Source organism: Colletotrichum destructivum, chromosome 8 (assembly GCF_034447905.1).
Source record: "Colletotrichum destructivum chromosome 8, complete sequence".
Lineage (NCBI taxonomy): Eukaryota > Fungi > Ascomycota > Sordariomycetes > Glomerellales > Glomerellaceae > Colletotrichum > Colletotrichum destructivum.
The window spans coordinates 2,052,700-2,073,541 of record NC_085903.1 but is presented as its reverse complement, the minus strand read 5'-3'; the positions used below and the strand labels follow the sequence as shown (position 1 = coordinate 2,073,541).

The 20,842-nt window shown below is 53.4% G+C and overlaps 7 protein-coding genes across 7 annotated transcripts; 5 read left to right on the top strand and 2 right to left on the bottom strand.

Annotated features, from left to right (window-relative positions):
- The first annotated feature begins 2,906 nt into the window (after positions 1–2,906).
- CDEST_12492 (uncharacterized protein) lies at positions 2,907–5,093 on the top strand. Its single transcript, XM_062928648.1, has one exon. It carries the CDS (start codon positions 3,066–3,068, stop codon positions 4,494–4,496), a length of 1,431 nt encoding a protein of 476 aa, XP_062784699.1. The 5' UTR covers positions 2,907–3,065; the 3' UTR covers positions 4,497–5,093.
- Positions 5,094–5,098: 5 nt separating this feature from the next.
- On the top strand, positions 5,099–6,309 carry CDEST_12491 (uncharacterized protein). The gene has a single exon (XM_062928647.1). The coding sequence runs from the start codon at positions 5,168–5,170 to the stop codon at positions 5,990–5,992; it is 825 nt and encodes a 274-aa protein (XP_062784698.1). The 5' UTR covers positions 5,099–5,167; the 3' UTR covers positions 5,993–6,309.
- Positions 6,310–7,604: 1,295 nt separating this feature from the next.
- Positions 7,605–8,336, top strand: CDEST_12490 (uncharacterized protein; the record flags this gene model as incomplete). Its single annotated transcript, XM_062928646.1, has 1 exon — positions 7,605–8,336. The coding sequence occupies one exon, from the start codon at positions 7,605–7,607 to the stop codon at positions 8,334–8,336; it is 732 nt and encodes a 243-aa protein (XP_062784697.1).
- A 1,755-nt stretch (positions 8,337–10,091) lies between these two features.
- Positions 10,092–12,323, bottom strand: CDEST_12489 (Putative isoprenoid synthase domain superfamily, trichodiene synthase). The gene is made up of 3 exons (XM_062928645.1): positions 11,385–12,323; positions 10,790–11,259; positions 10,092–10,701 (listed from the first exon to the last, which is right to left on the bottom strand). Exons 1-3 carry the CDS (start codon positions 11,724–11,726, stop codon positions 10,389–10,391), a joined length of 1,125 nt encoding a protein of 374 aa, XP_062784696.1. The 5' UTR covers positions 11,727–12,323; the 3' UTR covers positions 10,092–10,388.
- A 1,345-nt stretch (positions 12,324–13,668) lies between these two features.
- CDEST_12488 (uncharacterized protein) lies at positions 13,669–14,046 on the bottom strand (the record flags this gene model as incomplete). Its single annotated transcript, XM_062928644.1, has 1 exon — positions 13,669–14,046. Exon 1 carries the CDS (start codon positions 14,038–14,040, stop codon positions 13,669–13,671), a length of 372 nt encoding a protein of 123 aa, XP_062784695.1. The 5' UTR covers positions 14,041–14,046.
- A 1-nt stretch (position 14,047) lies between these two features.
- On the top strand, positions 14,048–15,982 carry CDEST_12487 (Putative heterokaryon incompatibility). The gene is made up of 2 exons (XM_062928643.1): positions 14,048–15,279; positions 15,479–15,982. The coding sequence occupies exons 1-2, from the start codon at positions 14,395–14,397 to the stop codon at positions 15,632–15,634; spliced, it is 1,041 nt and encodes a 346-aa protein (XP_062784694.1). The 5' UTR covers positions 14,048–14,394; the 3' UTR covers positions 15,635–15,982.
- A 1,074-nt stretch (positions 15,983–17,056) lies between these two features.
- CDEST_12486 (uncharacterized protein) lies at positions 17,057–20,224 on the top strand. Its single transcript, XM_062928642.1, has 6 exons — positions 17,057–17,782; positions 17,903–18,954; positions 19,025–19,061; positions 19,118–19,185; positions 19,261–19,634; positions 19,704–20,224. Exons 2-6 carry the CDS (start codon positions 18,778–18,780, stop codon positions 20,065–20,067), a joined length of 1,020 nt encoding a protein of 339 aa, XP_062784693.1. The 5' UTR covers positions 17,057–17,782; positions 17,903–18,777; the 3' UTR covers positions 20,068–20,224.
- Positions 20,225–20,842: the final 618 nt, after the last annotated feature.

The following is a 20,842-nucleotide window of genomic DNA, read 5'->3' as shown; positions in this document are numbered from 1 at the left end:
ATGTCGAGTGTAAATCACGCAATGCCTCAAAGAAAGTAGTAGATTGAAGAAAAGGTTGGCGTAGACAACTACTATTGTACCCACATAAAGAAGGAGAATGTGAATAAAGAGAATGTGTATTAATTCGAAGTACAGAGTTTTTCAGGGTATGGAAATTCAACTATTAGGCTCTCCTCCATGCTCATGATCAGGCGCATACAGTGGTTTGGCTGTAGACGAGATGTACTACACTCCTTGTGCGGAATCGTTAGCTACTCCATTTGCCTTAAATTCCCTATCTGTGGAAGGTAACCCCGAGCAGATTTTTCTGTACCTGCCCTGCAAGAATATTTCCCAGACGTGACACGTTGGAAACGCGGTCTATTCAAATTCCATTTACACGCTTTCAAAGGGAAGGAACGAGGTGTCGTCGGAGCGGGCAGGCACGACTAGGTAGCACACATCAGACTGCCCCACTTTGACTCGCTTACCATAGCTTCAGGCCACAGATGCTGAAAAGATAAGATAAGACAAAACAATGTGACTCTGTCGAGAAGCACGGACTCGTCCTGTCTCTGATCAAGTACCTACGATGGTACTCGACCATCTTCTCACACATCTTGGCAACTTTGAAGCTATTCCGGGAACTGCTACAGTTGCAGCAGCACCACAGTACAGATAGGTACTTTGAAAGATTTCAGGGTCCATCCAACGACTTGGAAGCGTCTGCACCGAGGCCTGTTCCACCCTTTGGCTGTCAAGTTCCACAACGGGCCGACGCTTGTACACCAGTCGTCACCCGTGACTCGCGACCAACAACTGAAGCCTTCCATCCACAGCACAGGAGCCAAGCATGCCTCAATCTTACTACAGTAGTCCACCGATTCAACTTGGTGGAGTATGTGGACGAGCCTTTCAATCATAGGATTCGAGGTGCTAGTGCGTAGCCGATCCACGGCAGGCGAAACATACCTCCTTATCGAGTGATGAATCTTGGGACGGCATCACGGCATCATCCCACGACGCAACGACGTACTCCAATTTCTCCACAAATCCACTGGCATGCAGATACTGGAATTACGGATTCTTATCGAAGCCTCGACCAAAAAGAGTCAAGCAGATAAACTTCAGGTTGCCCGCAGTCCGTGCTCGTCTCGTCTGAGCCAAATGGGGACTGACGACAATCGACAGGCGCCAGCACTTAATATGGCGTTGCGGGCCTCAGAACAGACAGCATTGTGGGATTACATACGGATTACATGGCCTCTTGGACCAACTTGGACTCGGCCTGGCATACGAGCAGGCAAGATCCTAAACTGCGCGAGCCGAGACAGCAAAGATCTGCACCGATTGGACCCTCGGGCTCCGGGACCCATCACTGGCGAAAGACAAGGCGAAGAGCATTGTTTCGTCTCCGAGTGGTGTCACAAATGCAGCTCCAGCAAAATGCCACCGTCACTCTGCTAGCCTCCCGTTTTCCCACAATGCTCGTTGTCTCGCCGAGCCGCGCCTTGTCAAACACAAAGGTTGGAGGGAGGAGGCCTTGATGCGTCGCAAACACATCGCATGGCACAGCGACGCGGCGCAGTCATGGAGCCATGTCTGTTTCCAGTACACTGGCCCGACTCGACGAGGTGCAGGAGTCAGATACCTGGTCGCGCTCGCCCATTGCCTTGCCAATCCGGGTGGGCTTGCATCGGATAATGTTCCGTGAAGCGTGGACCGTTGGGCCAATGCCGAGTCGTCATGGATACCGGGGCAGGTTTGGCAGGTTTGGCAGGTTTGCAAGTCTGCAAGATTGCAAGAAGAGAGGCTGGGCGTTGCTTCAGTGGATGGCAATCTCTTGATGGTCCAGAGAATCGGAAAGCCTCATCTAAGGAGGCGACCAGAGCCGACGAGGAAGCGACCGATGCGCGGAGATGAGGCAACCAATGAAAATTCGAGGCCGGGGACGCAGAGCCAATCACGGATGGCAATGTTCCAGCCCCTTTGCCGGATAGAGAGATCTTGTTGAACACGTTCAGTCCCCGGTTCCCTCGCCTCTCCCTCCTCCTCCCCCCACCGCCCCTCGCATACCTCGAAACCCAGACTCTCTTCCAATCCCCCACCTGATTCGATGAACCATCGACTTGGGCCGACTCGTGGAATTCCCATCGTTTGACAGTCACGGGATACGATACGATACACAATCACAGAACCCAGACGACGGAAGCGGACGAGAGGGCTGTTGGGCTAATGATCTACATATCTACAAGACAACAACATCGTTCAAGGCCTGCCGTGCTTATACCTGCATGCATGCACGCACCGCCAGCAGTGTCTTGCCCGGTCAGCCTAGCATCATCTTGCAACAGCAATTGAGGCGTGCAATGGCAGCTGGCCTGGGCGGGGCAAGGTTGGGGGTCTGGAGCTTACACTGCGTAGGTTCGTCGAGTTCCAACGCCAATTCGACTGGAAACGCCACGTTCCTTGCACCGGTCGGGGTATGGCAGCGATGGACCTCGCACTAAATCTGCGATGCGCAACGCCGCACACGCATGTCTGTCTTAGCTCCCTCCCTCACCGCTCAGCACCATCGTCCCTCCGCGTCCACCCAAACCACGACATTGTTTTTGTTCCGCTGGTTAGGATTCTGCAGATGGGCGAGCCAAGGGGGGGCCTTGATGGGCCATATGCAATGCTGTACTGCCTTGAGCTGGGTCTCTCCATGCATCTCTCTTTCTTCGAAGAATAGACTGGCCGACAGAAAACGGGGGGGGGACTATCTGCTCCTCGCCTCACTTCCTCCACCCTCGAAGCTGGCCCTGTGTTTCGTTTTGTTGACATGGACTTCCCGAGCTATCCATTCCCCTTTGCTGCCCTGCCGCACGCAAACACAGGACACCGGGCGCCGGCCACCCTTCTCCACCGGTCTTTATGCGGTTTCCGGGCGCACATGACACCAAACCAACATTGGCCCCCCGTATTTCACTTGACCCCCCCGGGCTTGCTATTCTTCATTCTTCTCCCCCCCGACACCCCCGAGCTCTGCTCGTTCTCTCTCACTTCGTCCTTTTCCTCCATTCGCAATTTCTCAAGCATGTTCAATGGCGTTTTGGGTGGTTGGTGGGGAGGCAAGGTCATTGTCCCAGGGCGAGGGCCGCGCCTTCAATCCCGATCTCTACGTTGTGGGTGGCAAAAGGAGAATTGGTCACCCTGACGAGAACGATTTCTACGACGACTATTTTTCCGGACACGACGATAAACCTACGCACAAGAAGGCTCGGATCTCGCATCTCACCTCGGACACACAGCATGTCTATTCACCACAGGCGTCGGTGCCCATTCAGAATCTCTCCTTCTTAGTCATCCGAGAGCAAACATCGCCACCACCCGATCCGGCCGACGCCGAAGTCAGCTCATCGCAAATGGAGCGAACCGCCTCCGGCCTTTCCATCTCTTCAGACACGAACATCTACAGTGCCGAAAATGACGAAGACGTGAGGCTTCTGGATGACCACGCCGCGGCCAGACTTGTTGAAGACCGATTGCACCTTGGCCGGCGGAGGACGAAGGATACTCAGCATGAGAGAATTCTGAGGTCACTCATCCGGCCGCGTTCTCGGGAGGCGGAATTCTCCATTGACAACGCTGCTTTGGAGAGCATCTTTTCTGCCGCCAACGAGATCTTCTTCCACAACAGCCTATCCCAGCGCGTCACATGGGACTGGTCTCATGCATCCAGCGCCCAGTACAAGGATCACATCATCGGCACTACGGCTCTCCGACGATCCAAAATGGGTGGCTTTGAGACCCTCATCGTCCTCTCCAACCCCATCCTCAAGAACAAGAAATACAACCGACGACTGCTCATTTCCACCTTTTTGCACGAGCTTATTCACAGCTACCTCTTTATCAAATGCGGTGTCAAGGCCCGTGAATGTGGAGGCCACACGGTGGGGTTCCGGAGGATTGCAGAGCTCATTGACCTCTGGGCTGGTTCGGATAACCTGCACCTCCAAAACATGGAAGCCGACCTGGACCACTTTCGGGAAGACGAACATCATCTCCCGGTTGATGATGCGAGCTACATGGACACACCATTCAGAGCCGGATTTCTCGAGACCCAAGGGTACCTCAGCCCTAATCATCATACACATTACGACCACCAACATTACGAAAGACGTCGATATCGATCACAAGACCGATGGGATTGCTGCATCAATGACCACCGCGGATACTTCTCCGTCAGCCGGGGCAGCAGTCCCACGTCCACCAACCCCACCACGGCTGAGGAGGACTTTGAAGAAGTGGACCCCCTGGAAGAAGGTGAGATTCGCGAGCCACGTGGCCGGCGCTTGTGCCCGGACGACTACGTGCCCAGCAGGCAAATGTCGAGCCATCGCGAACGGTATTATGAGTCACACATCAGACCCTCCACATACGACGGGCGATGGGCCTGTCCCGACGACCGGAGGAGTGCCGTAGCTCTGAGTTACGGCAACACCCCGAACTCAGTTGTCCCGTCATACGTTTAGGGGATGTGGGGACACATCTCCGACCTGTGTATAACACGTTTTTATCTTGTTTTGTCTGGTGCCTATGGCAAGGCGGGTCTGATTGGGGTTAAAAAATACATCAAGCATGGCGACGGAGTTCTTCCATCTATTACTTCAGGCGTTTCTACCAGCATTGGGGGGTTCCATGGTGCATCGTTACTGGTCGGCGGTCGGGTTATCATATCATGGTATCATCTTGTAATCCCTCTCATCTTCTGCCTCATCATTGACTAGATCTTGTTTCAATCAGCTCGCTCTGGCGGGTAGCATCACTACCCTTAACCATGTCATATCAAACAAGCGGCGGCGGCATCGTCACCAGACCTGTCCGCCCCTCCACCCTCCGCCGTATGGCTCTTGCAGTTGGTGTTGACAACAAGGCAGCTGCAAAGGCCGCTATGAAGCGCACACAACTTGATTGCATCACCCAATGTCGCCGACGAGGAGGTTCAAGTCGATCAGGCCTCTGCTTCGAAACCATGCGCCTCTCTTGGTACCGTTTTGAGGGGAGCGTGCCCAGGCTGCGACAGCTGTCAGATGTGCAAGATGCACCCAAGCGTTGCCGCGAGACCGACTGGGGGTCTACAAAATGATTATACCAGCAACGCGCCCGCTAGAAAGAAAAGCATCGTTGTGATCGTCTCCATACAATGACGAAACAGGTCGAGATGGCAGAATCGAAGCGAGCCAGATTTCTCCCTCAACACTGCCAGCACTACTCGCGGAAAGCCCGCCAAAATAACAACCTCCCCGAGCCGCAGTCATGTAATATAAACGATGTCGCCATCACCCTATCCGAAAGCATCTTGGGACCGATCCAGTGGACCACATGCGAAAAGTCGCTGAAGGCTACCGTCGCCCACGTTTTATCTGAACAAGGAGCCGAAACAGGCCCGATTGTCGTCTCCGCCGACACCATCTTTTCTCTCATGAAAGCTATCGACGAGCTATGCCTTCTGGGCTTGCTCTTCCCGACCCCTCAGGTTAATCACGGCTCACATCCCGTCCTTCTCGAAGTTGGACAGTCGCGGGGTCGTGTGGGTTGGACGCAGCTCCTCCGCTCCAGCAAGCCTGGCGGCCCTAGCATCGTCATCCGCCTGAGCACGGCCCGCCACCACGTTGACGGCACGAGTACATCACTGCCGCTCAAAGAGATTGTCCAGGTCGCGGTTCATGAGATGGTACACGCGTATCTGCTGCTGTTCTCCTGCCGCCGGGACCAGTGCGAGGTGGACTTCAACGTCATGCACTGCGATGCGGACGGCGGTGGGCATGGCCTCGCATTTGTCGCGCTGCTCAAGGCTGTCGTGGGCCAGATCCAGAGCTGGGCACCCGGGCTGCGAGAGTTTGGGCTCACTGACGACGCCATCCATCCGTACGAGGACTTTGGGCTTCAGTTGTGGAAGAGGGGTGACAGGATCTCGTCTCGGAGTAAGGGGCAGCGCGTTTGGTGGCTCGCTGCGAAGCCCATATGAAGTTCACAGTCGTTTCTTCTTGTTCGTGTTTTCTTCTGCAAAGCTATGAATAACAAAACAAAGGAGATGGGGCCATCGATTGCAAGCGGTTTGCGTTTTCGTGTCAGGTACGAAGTCGCAAAATGTTTGGAAGGCTGTGCAAGGCGATGGCGGGTACCAAGATTTGTTGAGCTATATCAGCTTGACTTGTAGGCAGTGGACAAGTCCCTTCCTGGTTCAGAGAGAATGATAAATCGGAATAATACAATATCAAACGGGTTGTTTTCAACGCAATCGTTTCAAGTGTGAATAACTGCCTAACGCCTGACCATCCTCGGTTTTTCCTTGCTTACTTTGAGAACTTTTGGAAAATTATAAGTTTCACACATTTTGAGACTTACCAAATCTCCTTTCAGGCTTCTTTAGTCCCCTGCGTCTCTGTTGTCGAATGGACAGCCTTTCAATTCTCTACTTCTAGGCTGACTTCATAGATCTGAAAGTGGTGGGCTGCTATCGAACGATCCTCTTAGCGTCAGTGGTCTTGTCATCCCGTTCGCTCTCATACCACAGACGTGGTATTACCAATGAGAGCATGGAATATGGGGAGGATGCCCGTATTTTGGTGATGTCATTTGAAGGAATTGGAAGACCTTTTTTGAGCCCGACGAGGAACGGAAACGTTGAAGAAGAGAATGGTTCATTATTGACGGGTTAGATCGATACTCACCTAGAACTAGAACGCTAGAAAGCGAATGTTTCAGTTTATCGACTTGGATTACAGCACAAAATCTTATACGACCTTCGCTTCGAAGATATAATCAAATGAGACTTGACTTTTCTCTATGAGGTGTTGAACACAGTAGTCGGTTTAATGACGACCTGTGAATATGACGCAGACATTTGACACCCTTTGACAGTTATGTATGAGTCAAGATCTATACACGTCTTGTCTTCTTTGAGTGTTTTACATCTGTCAAGTATGCTAGGGTTAGGGGCTAAGGCACCATGCGGGCAATCAAGATTCAATAGGGACGCATCCAGGACAAAGCAAATGCGTCACGCTGGTGTGTTACAACAATGAATATCCATGCATGTTGTTCTTCATCAGTAACGGGTCCCCTTTGTCTTTGAAACCCTGCTTGTAAACAAAGACCATAGCAAGTGATTTCAGCTGTTTAATACGTTGGATTGCGTACAACCAACCAGCCCGTCATAATTGATCTCATGTGGCCAGTCTTGAAAGCAATGCTGCTGGCCATTCTTGAAACACAACGCATACTCGACGCCTAGTATGCGATAGATGTCTTATTGCTTGTTTGTTGGGCCAGGCCTCTGAGTGTTTTGTAGGTTAGCAGTCGAGTGAAAAACAATGCGAGGGTCTGTTTCTGGTCTTCAAGCTCGACGGCCACACAACCATTGTGCGGTAGCTGGATCTGAAGCTTCGTGTACTGCATCGATTATTTGAATCACCGCTGTTCACACCACAAGAATATCAGACACTTTTCAATTGTTCAGATGACCCTGCCATCTGTCTACCCGACATACAAAAGAAGCCATGTGGGATCTGGGGGAACCCATGTTAACTATCGTATACCATCGATAAGACATTTCTCTTGGCCCCTGCTATCTACACATGAATACCAGAAGCTCCGATTCAGAAGCTGGGCATGGGCCTGAAGGTCAGTATGGTGCCTATCATGTTGGCGAGCTGGTGACGAAAACCATTCGGCACGGACTCTCACTTGACCCGAAATGTGCACTCTACGTGCAAGACAAGTTGGAATATGCCTTGATCGAAGGGCTCCACGAGCTCTACAACAGCCGGAGCCGGGAGCACCTTGACCACATTCTCGATGTGGCGCGAATGATTGACGAGTACTTCCTGCAGGGCTGGCTTACTTGCGTTCAACGACACCCTTCCCTCCAGAGAACGAGGCTGTCTTACCTCCGAATCGCCATTCGAGACGGCAACGAGAATTGCGAAAACTCACGCAGCAGCTTCCGCGTCGAACTGCGTGACGACGACATCGGATCGCTTCCTATCGTCGATATCGACATCGACTCGGCAGGCAGATGGACCATTACGCAGACTATCGAGATGCTGATCCACGAGATGGTCCACGGATACTTGTTGCTGTTTTCGTGCCGAGGCGGCTTCTCGCAGGAGTTTGGGGACTGCGGTTGGCAATCACTCGACAGAAGAGGCCGGCACGGACATTTTGTCCGCATGCTTATGAGGCACATTTTCGACACTATTCAGGAATGGAATGACATATTGGGCTGCTTTGGAGAGGACTTTATCGGCAGATGCAATCAGGAAGACCAGGAAGACGCTTTAATATCTATGAGAAACTTGTTCTTGTAACACGGGCCAGCCGTAGTCATGTCAATCTGAATTGATCGGCTGAGCTGCATACACGCTTTCAGTCGTCAATACCGTCCGATCGGTCTTCTGTGGCTGTCTCTTGATATTTACCTGCGACTGCGGTCAGTCTTTTTTTTTGGGGGGGGGGGGGATGCCGGCTTTTCTTTTTTCTTTTTTTTCTTTTGTCTCGCCGAAGACCAGCTGAAAGTGCAACACGCAGGTTCCGAACAGGAGGGAACTGGCACTTATAAAGCTACATCCAAATTTCTATGTTTCAAGGCAATGTTGGAGTTTGAAGCAGATTGTCAATTAAGTATGCAGCTTTCCATGTTTTATACGTCTTTTTACAATGGCCTGCGAAGTTCCCAAAATGGAAACCAGATGCTGCACAGCTTGACTCGGCCACATGTCGAAGATTCTTAAAGACCTGATTGGCCAACTAACTAACCATGGTGTTCGGGTTGTCATGGACAGGCAGTTGATTGACAGATGGTAACCCACCTGAAACAACAGCCAGTGGACTTCACATCCAGGGAGACATTTACAGCACAGACCCTGACGCTTTTGTTTATAAGGCTCGACAAACGACAAAACAGAAATTCCCCAGTTTTGGTATCTCCAAGGACTGCCCCGGCAGAAGCTGCCAAGTCAAACCTCCCTATCTTAACTACCAGCTTTGTCGTGTGAAACCGCTCCCTTGGTTTCATACTGCAAAACGGCATCCGCGGTGTTCGGCCATCGGTGGATTTTGTACCATGCGCGGATGACAATTTCTGTTTCTACTCAAACATTCTTTGTGCGTTGGGCCAACAAAATTGAACTTTCCCGGTTCCTTCTGTCCAACTCGCATCCCGACGGTGCTTTTTACATGTATGATGGCGCAGAGGTGTCTGAGCTATATAGTCATCCAAGCAGCTTGATGACAGCCTTTAGTGAAAATTTAGAAACGCGGTTACAACCCTCGGCTCTCCCTCGTCGCGTGCTCTATATAGACAGGCTCAACGATCAATTTGGTAACATCCTTAAGGCTAGCGGCTCAACACTTTGCAAACACCTGATTCAGCATGCAGCCCGCCCTGCTTCGTCAGACCGACATTAAACCGACATCGCTGATCTGGAACTGTTCTAGAACATGGCGAGTCCGAAATGATGCCAGCGCTGGATTGTGAAAAGAGGAGTCGGCTTCGACGGGGCTCCCAGCCATCGTGTGGTTTTATGAAATTCGAACGCCCTCCCCCCCCTGTTCCACCGGGTCTATAGCTCTGTAAACCTTGCGAGGCGGCGGCTGTATCCGCACCCGTAAACTCAGCCAGAGTCTCGGGAACTCGTCGGTGGACGATGAAGGATGTGCATGGATTGAGAGACATCCAGGGGAAAATACCCCAGATTAACGGAGAGGAACGGCCTCTGCGGGTTGGTTTATCAGTTCTGCGAAACTGACAAGTCAACCGCCGACTGTTGGGCAATCTGTTCAAGGCGGCTCGTCGTCGGCCAGCTCTCTCAGGGCCTGGTCGAATGAGGTCTTGGCATCATTCTCGAGTCCGGCATTTGAATAGTGGTTTCGTGGTTGTTAGGCCAGGGCCCTTGTCTGAGACTAAGCCGAACCAGACATGGCTTAGGAAGGGGTTTGACATGTCGATCACCACTTTTGGGGGGGGCAGTCAGGGGATGGAATCCTTCGATAGGGGGGAGGGGAGGGGGGGGTCCCAAAAAAGATTCTTGCAAACGTGAAGTGGAAGAGATTGAACAGCGCTGTCATAAGAAAGAACCATATAATAAGTCTGTTCCAGGAATTCTCTCAACGGGTACTGCCCGTTGTTTTCGATTACAATACCGTCTCACCCTCAACCACCACGGGCACCGTTCCAACAACCATCATTAACAGAACCCGAATCAGCCAACCCAGTAAAACAAAGCGGTATATCGAAACCCCAGAGCAAAAAGAAAACAAAACCTCAGAAAGCCTCCCAGGGGATATCATATGCCTCTTGAAATTGCAAACCCAAAAAAAAGAAAAAAAAATTCAGTGGAAAAAGGGAGAGCGACCCAAATTCACGCTTTCATCCTGTCGAATAGCTCACCGATCTGGTCCTCGAAGGGGCCCAGGGGATGCTCCTCGGCCAGGCCCAAGTCTCCTAGCCTGTACCTGGGGTTCGCCGTGTGCATCGCCAGCAGTCCTCGAACACTCTCGCGTAGGGACTGTTCGTATCTGCCACGCCCCTTGAGGATTGCCGAGGCCCGCTTAGCGGCTTCTACCACCTCGTTCTTGACCTCCTCAAGCTCGGTGAGTACCGGCTTCCCGGTCGCCATCGCGCGATTGTGCACGTAATTTCTCGTGTCGCCACTGAGCTCCTCTTTGTAGAAACTAGGGAGCGGGGAGGACAAGGTCATCCATCAGCAAAGTATTCAAGGGGGAAAAAAGGGGAAGAGACCACAAAGTCAATGGTACTTACGACATGACGTCGTTCGAAATGTCGATAAACCTGGCCATGTCAGGGATGGCTTCCAGGTACTGCCCAACGTCGGGGTACTGGGCCTTGGGGAAGCAGAAGACAGCGTAGGCGACGTTGATGCCCGACAGGTCTCTGAGAAAGTCTGGGAACTTGACTCCTGACCGCGTGACAGGCATGTTTCGGAAACCGTCGTGGCGCTCAAGAAGGTTGCAAGTCAAGAATTTAAGGGTCGATATCTGCAGCAGGTTGGCCATGACGGGGTCGAACAGGCGAGGGGCTTCCCGGAGGAGGCCTGCCAGTCCCTCCAGCATGGCGTTGGGCTGGGTCTCGCCGTTGAAGAAACGCTTCTGAAAGAGCTGGGCCTCGGCCATCTCATCGTTCTGACCGACGATATCATCGTACTGGACCACGAGCCATGTAAAGAGGCCAACGAAACCCTGCACTTCTGTTGGGTGACCGGGATGACAGAGCTGCCAGCTCGTCAGCAATTGCATCACTTTGGTTCTTTCATTCTTTTTTGTTCGAGAATTTGACAAGGCCCCAAGGCCGTTCTTAGAGCAAGGTTCGGAAGTAGTAAGGAAGGGGGTACACGTGCCAGTCCCAGTGAGTAACCCAAGCGGAACGCTTTTGCGGAGATGGGAGTGTCGAGGGGGTAGCCGATGTCGACGGCCCTCATGTACATGTATTTTAGCAGGGCTTCGACCGACTCTCTCTTGAGTTTGGGGACCCCGGGATAGCTCAGCTCTTCCAGCATATCTGTACAGATGGGCTTGACAAGAGAGGCCAGCCTTTCGGGCTCCTTTGCCAGGTCATCTTCGAGACGGATTCGCTTCGGCGCGAGCAAACCCCACAGGGAGCTAAGGATCCGGAACACCGGATTCGCAGCCGAGACGGCGGCGTCGTGTGCCCCAAGGCTGAGTTGGGACGGACTGATCATTGGCGGCGAGATTTTAGGCTTTCTTGGGCCTCTCCTCTTGGGCGAAAAGGGTAAGGAAGGGGGAGGAATGTGGCAGGATTATACTGGATATGAATAGTCGGTGAAGGCGGGTTCGGTCTAGAAAAGAAGCACAGACTAGATCCTCACGGCCATATCCATGAAACGAGCAGACGGGGGAGACCTGGACCTTTATGAATAGCGTAGGACTAGACGGCTGTCCTGGTCAGGGAAGGCGATAATTGAGGAGTGTGGGTAAGGATGCATCGTCTCGGGTCCATATTCTGGAGCAAGCTGGTTGTGACGAGATGGACAAGCGGCGCGCAAACCTCATGTTGCGGACTGCTAGGCACTTCCTTGGCAGTGTTGATGAGAGGATTGTGTGGAATCGACGATAGCCGCCCTTGCCAGTGTCTGCACGTTTGGCTTCCCGCTAAGATGTCGGTAGGTGTACAGACTTCGCCCGTCTAGTATACCGGATGTACACTGCTCGGCCCCCTTGTATCCATTGTGGGATGAGCCGGTCAGGGGTCTCTTGGAGGGATCGAGACCCAGTTGACAAGTGTCAGTGGGGGCGGCCAGGTGGTCAAGGAAGGAAAACACACAAACTTGATGCCGCAGATGTGACCGGAGGAAGGTCCGGGGCCATGCCCTCGAGGGTATTCGTACACACTATGCTGCACGAATAGCAAGCAATTGGTTTATATCGTATGAGTGTTGTGCTTGGGGAGCAATAATTCCGATCTGGGCGATTCTGTCCCGAAACCCACCGTCAAATCACACGCAAATTGTGGATGTCTCGTTTCATATCTGAACAACAACACCTGCCCCCATGTGGCTTTATTTCCGGTCTGCGATTCAGCGAGCAAGAAGTGTTAGTTTCGGTCATGCTCGCCTCTCCCATTCGAGCTCCCCGATCCGGCGATGACGACGCACGTGCTGCGCAGTCGAGGGTACCGAGTCAGGAGCCGGTGGGGACATTCCAGAAAAGAGAGAATAAGAGGAGCACAAAAGCCGGTGCGACATGCCATCCCATGCTCGGACGAAGTGGGGGTCATCCGGGGTTCATCAGAAAAAAAACCCAGTCCCAAAACATGGCATGATCATCTCTCACTTTTCGGTTTGGGTGCCGTCAACGGCGCCAAGGGCCATGCGGTGTACTCCGTACGGGGCAACAGGTGGGAGAAGGGGAGACACACATCGTCCACCGTCCCCAACGGCTCTGTTTGCATCGAGTAGGACAAGTGTACTCTGTACTCTCTGTAGGGATGGATGTATAGATACGGATACCTCTTACCTCACAGGGAGATTGCGGGTGGAAAACCTTGCCGGGGACGGATCATGGATGGAATCATAATATTCAGGATCTGGCCATGATGTTTTCGGGTCAGCAAAGACCGCACGCAGCAAACCATAACGGGCGCTTTCTCTCTCTCTCTCTCTCTTTATCTTTCTCTCTTTCTCTCTCTCTTTCTGCTGGTTCCACTCCAGGTGACCAAGGGACAATGTAGGGTTACATGGCCGCTTCTGTCAGAGAAGAAAGAGAAGAAGGAAAAGAAGAAAAAGAAGACTGGACCTAGACTCGCGATTGGGGGACGAGTGCGGATATTAGACGATCCGTACGATATCTCTGATGGCGAACTTTACCACCACCCCCCCCCCCCCCTCCCCACCCCGACAAGAAAATAATACGAAAACGCGTCCCGGAGCGAGGAGCTCGCCAGAGGCTTGCCGACCTCGCAACTGTTAGACAGATTGCGCAGCATGTATCCCTAGAGGAGAAGAAAATGGAGCCGAGCAAACACAACTCGTTGGCAATGGCCAGCAACTTTGACAACCAACAGTTTTGCCGCCAACAGGCGAGCGGCTAAATAGTTGCCAACAGCTAGCTCTCTGCTCCGCCGAGAACCCGATAGTGGCAACACGGCAATGGGACATGTTACCTCTACACCCCACCGCTATTATGTACGGTGTATCCGTAATTGGGGTGTATTTGTTTGTGTGTGTACTCTGTACTACATACCCTGCGAAGTCGACACCGACACACGACTCCCCTCCCTTTGTCTTTTCTGCCACTCTGGCCGGACCCCTGTGCCTTGAAAATCTCAACCGAGGGGAGGGTATGATAGCCAGGTGGTGCTGGTCGTAACCGATAGCGCGATGCCGCAGACATCCTGTCCCCAGAGATACCCTGCCCGAGCCGTTGGGCCCGCATTTTGAGCCATCTTGGTATAAACGCCGCCATCCCGTCCTGCGTGCGTCGCTGGACGCGCTTCTCGTCTGCCGTTGCATTGTGTTGGTGCGACAGGAGATACATCTGCAGCCTTTGGAAACCCACCCCTACCCTGCCGCTTTCCACTCTCCCACAGCTCGGCTCGCCGTTGGAAACGGAAGAAACTGGAGTGACGAACCAACGGGAGCTTTCTGAAAGGCCGGACGCCACCCCCCCCCCCCCCCCCCCCCCCTCCTCCGGAAGAGGAGCAACGAAGGGGAAAGAAGAAGGAAAGGAAAGGGGAAAAAAGAGGACTCGTTTTCTCCTCTCCGTGTTCACTGCAATTTGTCTCTATTTGGTCGAATTTGAGAGACAGAGACAGAGAGACACACACATACACCCCCACAGGACGGACCTGATTACCTCTCCCCCCCGGCCGTCCCTCCTCCAACCTGCATCATGAGTATCGCATACAGGCGTCTGGATCCGTCGAAGCGCGAGATCCGCCTGCTCGAGATTCAGTCAGCGCGCAGCATCACTGACCCGGTCGAGTGCCGCCTCGTTACGGTCCGGCTCACCGACGAGCTGTCGCGCGAGTACATCGCTCTCTCGTCGCTCTACGGCGACGCCTCGGAAACCGAGAAGATCTACGTTAGTGGGCAGCCCATCACCATCACGACGCACCTGTCGCAGGCGCTCAAGCATGTGCGCGCCGTCTTCTACCCGACCATCTCGCAGCGCTTCCAGCGCACGCCGGCGCGGAGGCCCCATGGCGCGCCGAGGTGGCTGAGGCAGCTCTTCGGGCTCAGCAGCTCGCGTGCCAGCGACAACGAGCCTCGGGCGTTGCGGGTGTGGTGCGACTTCCTGTGCGTCAACCAGCGCGACGACCTGGAGAAGTCCAAGCAGAACTCGGACATGCGCAACGTCTACCGTAACGCGGAGCTCGTCGTCGGCTGGCTGGGCGACAAGACAGAGCATACGGACGTCGGCATGGCCGCCCTCGCCCAGATCGAGGACGCCATCCCGCCCCACTGGGGCGACCCCGGCGACCGGGAGAAGCACCCCGAGCACTACGCGCCAGCGCACAAATGGGCCGAGTCCATCACGCACCTCTGGTCCCCGGGGCCCGCCGGCGAGATCCCCTTCATGATGCCGCACTGGGTCGGCTGCAACGACTTCATGAGCCGTCCCTACTTCCAGCGCCGCTGGATCCTCGAGGAGGTCGCCATGGCCCGGTTTCCCACCTTTCTCATTGGCGACACCATCGTGCCCTGGAAGCAGGTTCTGCGCCTGAACCGCATGATGGAGGAGTTCAAGTACCACCCGTCCAACGTCTTCCCCCAGGTAAGTCTCTTTTTCTCTCGTCGTTCTGGTCGCCACACGCTTCCCCATGCTGTCTGTGTCCCTTGCCCCATCCGTCATCATCATCACCACCGTCGCCTGCAGCGTGATAGGATTCAGGATCAACCGCTTGTTTTTTTGTTTTTTTTAGCTGCATGAGGAGCTGCATCGGACTGACTCGATCTTGTTTCCACAACCGCAGTACTTGGCGGCAATGATTGTCGACCTGCCTCTGGAAACCGCGCACAAGCTTCTCGACGAGTTCGCCCGGAGAGAGGCACTGGAAGAGGCCAAGATTCTCCAGGAGACAGGGAGCAGCAGGGCGACCTCGTCCACGCGGTCCACCGACACGAGATAGCCTGCATGGCGTGCGTTGTCGAGGGGGGCTGGATTTTTTTTTTTTTTTTTTGCGGTCCCGATCCGATGACAACCCCGAGAGAGGCCGGGGAACCAATCTTACATGCTCATGCTGCTACTGCGGCTGATGCTGCTGGCCTCTCCCAGGTCGTTGTCGTCGTCATTCTTCGTTTCCGGGGATGGCTTATCCCGAGGTATCTGGAGGAATGTGGGAAGGATGGGGGGATATTCCACGGAAGGGCGGTGTTTAGCGTTGTAACGACGAGTATACCCCAAACGTTTCTTCTAGCCTCTTTTATTTTCAAAGACAATCGAATCTTTTTTCGTTTTCTTCTTCCCCCTCTTCCTCAGCATGGCTGAACGACACCCTGCAGTATAAATAAGCAGACAGTCTCCTTGGAACTGCGGCGGAAGACCCGGAACGGTCCCACGTGGTATTAATATCAAAGACTCTCGGACGTGACGGATAGACGAACAGGCGGACGAACGGACGGGATGAAAGTGTCAGAGTGAGCTGTTTTTGGGGTCCGATACCCAGCTACGGGCAATATCACTCACTGCTGACCCCCTTCCGCCCACTTGACCCTTCCAACGTAGCCAATGAGTCGAGTTGTAAACAGAGGACTTGCTCCAGCCCTTTTGCCTCTCTCTCCTTGCTTCCCCCCCCTTTTTGACGGGGCCCAATAGTTCAATGCAGAGTGATGGGCGATGCAGATGCAGGTGCGGTGCTGGGGCGAGGGGTGAGGTTGCATTCAATTCTCGGAGAAACTCCTGCGGCTGCTGCTGACAATTGGTCAGTCATCAACCGGGGGCGTAGCCTTTTCCTTCTTTTTTTCTTGTTCCGCTGAAGAACTGCAGCATGTGTGTGTGATGTCCCGCACCTGCAGGCTTCCTGCGCCAATCCCGCTGATTCGCCAGGGTGCAGGACCGTCCCTTGCAAGGGGGTTACCAACTCCTGCGTACCTACCTACTTACGGATAAGAAGGCGTGACTTGCAGTTGACAAGAGTAACAATCCTACCTCAGCATGTATGTGTAGGTATTGGCGTTACCAACATGTAACCGAGAGGGAACCGACAGTCTGGCACCTTCACCAGCCTGAAACTACATTTCGGTCCAAGAGGCCAAAAACAGCACGAGTTCTCTCCTTTTGGCAACCCTTTGGGCAATCCCATCCTGATTCCTCACCGCCAGTCTCCTTCAGACCTTGGCCACGCCAGCCACTTATTTGGCCATATTCGTGAACAATCTGAAAATTGTCGGGAATTTGGACACATTTGCCTAACGGATGACGGATGTCGGATCGCGCAGAGTGGATTTCGGACTTTGGTCCGCCATCGCCTCACTTTGCAATGAATTTCCCGAAGACTCTTGGAATTCCATAGGACATGACTCTCACATATTTGCTCCTCTTCGCTGCCACTCTCCTAAGCACTAAGAAAAAAAACTACTCCACGACCTCCAGAAACCCCATGTGTGCGAATCACTCCATCGGGCGCGAACCATCCGAGGCATTGTCATCTTCTCGGCGACTCCCCCCCACCATTTTATTTGCAGCACATCATCGTAGCAACCCCCGATTCCTCCCAGATGAGATGCAGCTCCAGGTTGCAACACCACACCAAAATCGCACGTCGCGCGTGAAGTCGGATTTAACACTTCCCGGCCATTGGACGGCACTTGAGAGCAAAAGCCGGCAGACTGACGGGATGACGAAGATCCCAAACGGGACCGAAGCGAGCCGGTCAGATCACTCTGTAGTGGAGATCGTTGCCGCTTGAGGCCTCTTGCAGGTCTTGGCCCCGAATGAGAGGCGGCACACACGTACACACGCAAACGCGCATCCACACATCCACACGCTCAACCACGAGCTCCTCAACCAACCCCACGTGCAACCCGAGCTGTGCCGCAGCCCTGCATTCCTCGGAATGAGGCTTAATCTGCTTCTTGGATTTCGTATTGGAAACCGAGTACGTACGGCCTTGCTTGAGTCGCATTGCAGAAGAACCACTTACCTCCTCTCTTCAAAGGGGAGAGAGGGGCTGCATTGATTGGCGCGGTCTAGAACCAATATCAACCATCTCTCTCACTTATCACGTTACGTCGTTGCTGTTTTACATTCCGCCCCGCGGAAAGATCCGCATCGTAATGTAGGTTGCAGTGCTCGTCGGGGGAAAACAGTATGTCTCGGCAACTCCCACGTCTGGGTCTAGATAACTCACTACGCAACCGTGGCAGGGTGGAAATTGATTTCTAATCCTTCTGCGCAGGTACCTTTCGAGCCACCTCGGGCTCTACGAAGGCCAAGTCTTGACCACTTGGCCTGGCGCGGACGGACGCAGCCGAAAGGAAATCCACGTGGGTTGTCGCCCTCGCAGCCTTCTCCTTCTTTCAGCAAGCCCTTTCATATCTATGTGTCCCAACTTATAATCCGTTTCTGCCTCTGATGGACAAGGTGCACTTCCTTGGTGCCTCAGATTTGGCGTTCTCCTACAAAACCGTAAGGAGCGAACGGCGCTCCGATCTGTCGATACCACTACAGGCCGTTCGTCGCCCGGATGTGGCTGATGTGTATCTCGCACAAGTCTTTGTCCCGTGGGCTGATCTTTGGGGAAACGGTGTGATCATGGTGCTTCCATAAGCCAGAACGACGCCACGAAGGCTTCTCCTCCCCTGATCCATCGGGACTCGGTGCCTTCGGGGGGTGTGTGTTGTGTGTTGTGTGGACGATCACGGCAGCGGCCAGCTCTAGGCCCTCCGGACGACAAGACAACACTATCCATTTGCGGCAAATGGTGTGCTGTGGCTCGGTGTTCTTCGCATTCCTGATCTTTTTACGGGTCGGAGGCTGCCTTCTCAGCCCTAGTTAGAGTGCGCCTTCGACTGCATGCGTCAAACATTCGCCCGCTACGACAACCACATGTCGATTGAGCCCCCGGCCTGGGCAACGCTGGTGTCATCCATGGCGGCGAAATACGTCTAGCAAGGCGTGTCGAGTTTCTGAGGGGGTTGTTATAACTACCTACGAACTGACCCCACATCGTTTTCGCGAACCCTTCGCATTTCTTCCAGGTAACCAACTTCACGAGACACGCCAGAGTCAGAAACGCATATCCAACGGATTGCGTTTCCCTAGAACGTCAGCATGGAGTCACCACAGCTCTCCCCCGAGGAGCTGGCGAGGGACAGGTCGCCCATTGTCCTGGGCGTTACATCCATGTGCATGGTCATCGCCACGAGTGTGTTGGCCCTCCGGCTTTGGACGCGATTTCACGTTGTCAAGAAGGTCGGCGTGGACGATTATGCCGCGACTTTCTCCTTGGTAAGATCAATCGGGGCTTCCCTGGCGCTTCCTCAGGCTCGATGGCCGTCAAGCTGACTTGACCACCTAGTTGTCGGTGTTGGGATGTGGAATCTCCATTGCAGTCAGTGAGTGGCAGCCCAGCAGCTTGAAACCATGAAACCGTTCATCTAACCACGAACAGTGACACGATACGGTCTCGGAAGACACGAACAGACACTCACAATGGACCAAATGATCAAGTTTTCAAAAGTGAGTAGGCTCGTCTCGGTCTGGAAGAGAAGCCCCCCTTCGACTTTGAAAGGCTAATAGGTGATTCCGATCCAGTGCTTTTGGTGTTCCGTGTTCTTCTACAGCCTGAGCCACTTGTCCCTTAAGATGTCCTTCCTACTCCAGTATTACCGTGTGCTGTGCACCACCCACATGCGAAAAGTCTACATCGTAGCAATGGTCATCGTCGGGTCGTGGGGCACCAGCGTTGTGGTCATGTCCTTCATCTTCTGTATCCCTCTCGAGGGCTTCTGGGATCACCGCGTCCCCGCCAAATGCTTGGGCCAGCAGGTTCTGTTCTACGCCTTCGGGGCTTGCAGCATCGCCACAGATATCATCATCTTCCTCCTGCCAATGCCCGCGCTCTTCACACTCAAGATACCTCGTTCTCAAAAGCTATATCTCCTGGGGATTTTCAGCCTCGGCTTCCTGTAAGCATTCCCCCCTTGTCCTCCCGAATACATGAAGAGAAATATCGGCTGACTTTGGTTCCCAATTAGAATTGTGGCCATTTCCGTCATTCGCCTCCAGTTCCTCAAGATCCAGCCCGACTTCACTTGGTACAACGTCGAGCCCGCTATGTGGTCAATCAGCGAGCTCACGGCGGCAATGGTCTGCCTTTGCCTACCCCCTCTCAAGGCCCTGGCCGCGCGGCTGGGCCTCCTGGCCACCCGCACGGGGAACACGTCGCAGCGAAACAGCCGCAACTTCGGCGGGCCGTCGTCGACCGCGCCGCTCTCGCCCAGTCCCAAGACTTTTGATAGCCCTCCTGGCGAGAAGCCCGGCACCTTTGATAACTTTGTGGTGGAGTCTGAGCAGTTCAGCAACGGAATGATACGTCCAACTCCCGCGCTCGCAGTATAAGTAGCATGTAGGGGATGATAGGCGCTGTATTTACGATTCATGAGATGATGCAATTTGGAATGGCATGTCCAACTGGTTAGAGTCATACTGAAATGGATGGAAAGGTGGATTTCATTATTAAAGACATTAGGGATGCATAATAGCATAATCGTCGACTTTAGAGAGAATCAAAAACCGCACGCTGGCCCCAAGTGACGATCATTTGTGTACCAAAATCGACAACTTGGCCATTGGATTCATCTACTGCGTCTGAACTGCTAAGTATAACGTCTCTTTCCTGACTCTTCTCGGTCTCTCTTCGTCTAATCACGTTTAATCAGAGAACTGTTATTGTTCTGTAATTTCTGCTTAAGTGAAGTATTATCAAGAGAAGTTGGTGGACACTGCTGAATGACGAGAGACAACGCAAGAGCACATCTACTTGTTTGGAGAAACGCGAAGAAGTAGGGAACTATGCTCGGAGTTTCATGTTTAGACCTGTTGCTATGGCACTTCACTTGCTCCCACAAGTCATTTCTGACATGATTCTGATATCATGATACACCAAGCCTCTTTGTAGCTACTGGGGCTTGAGAAAGAACCGCAGGACACCGCACCTCAGCCGACGACTGCTGCATCGTTACTTGGTACGCATTTTGCGTCAAGTGTGGGGGCATCGAAACGAACGATTCCATAGCCACCGTATGCTCTCTGAGCGCAAGAGCCGGAACCCGTGAGCTTGCTCTAGGCTCAACTGCGGCCCAGACAGAGCCGACTCTCTGCTCAGGTCAGCGTT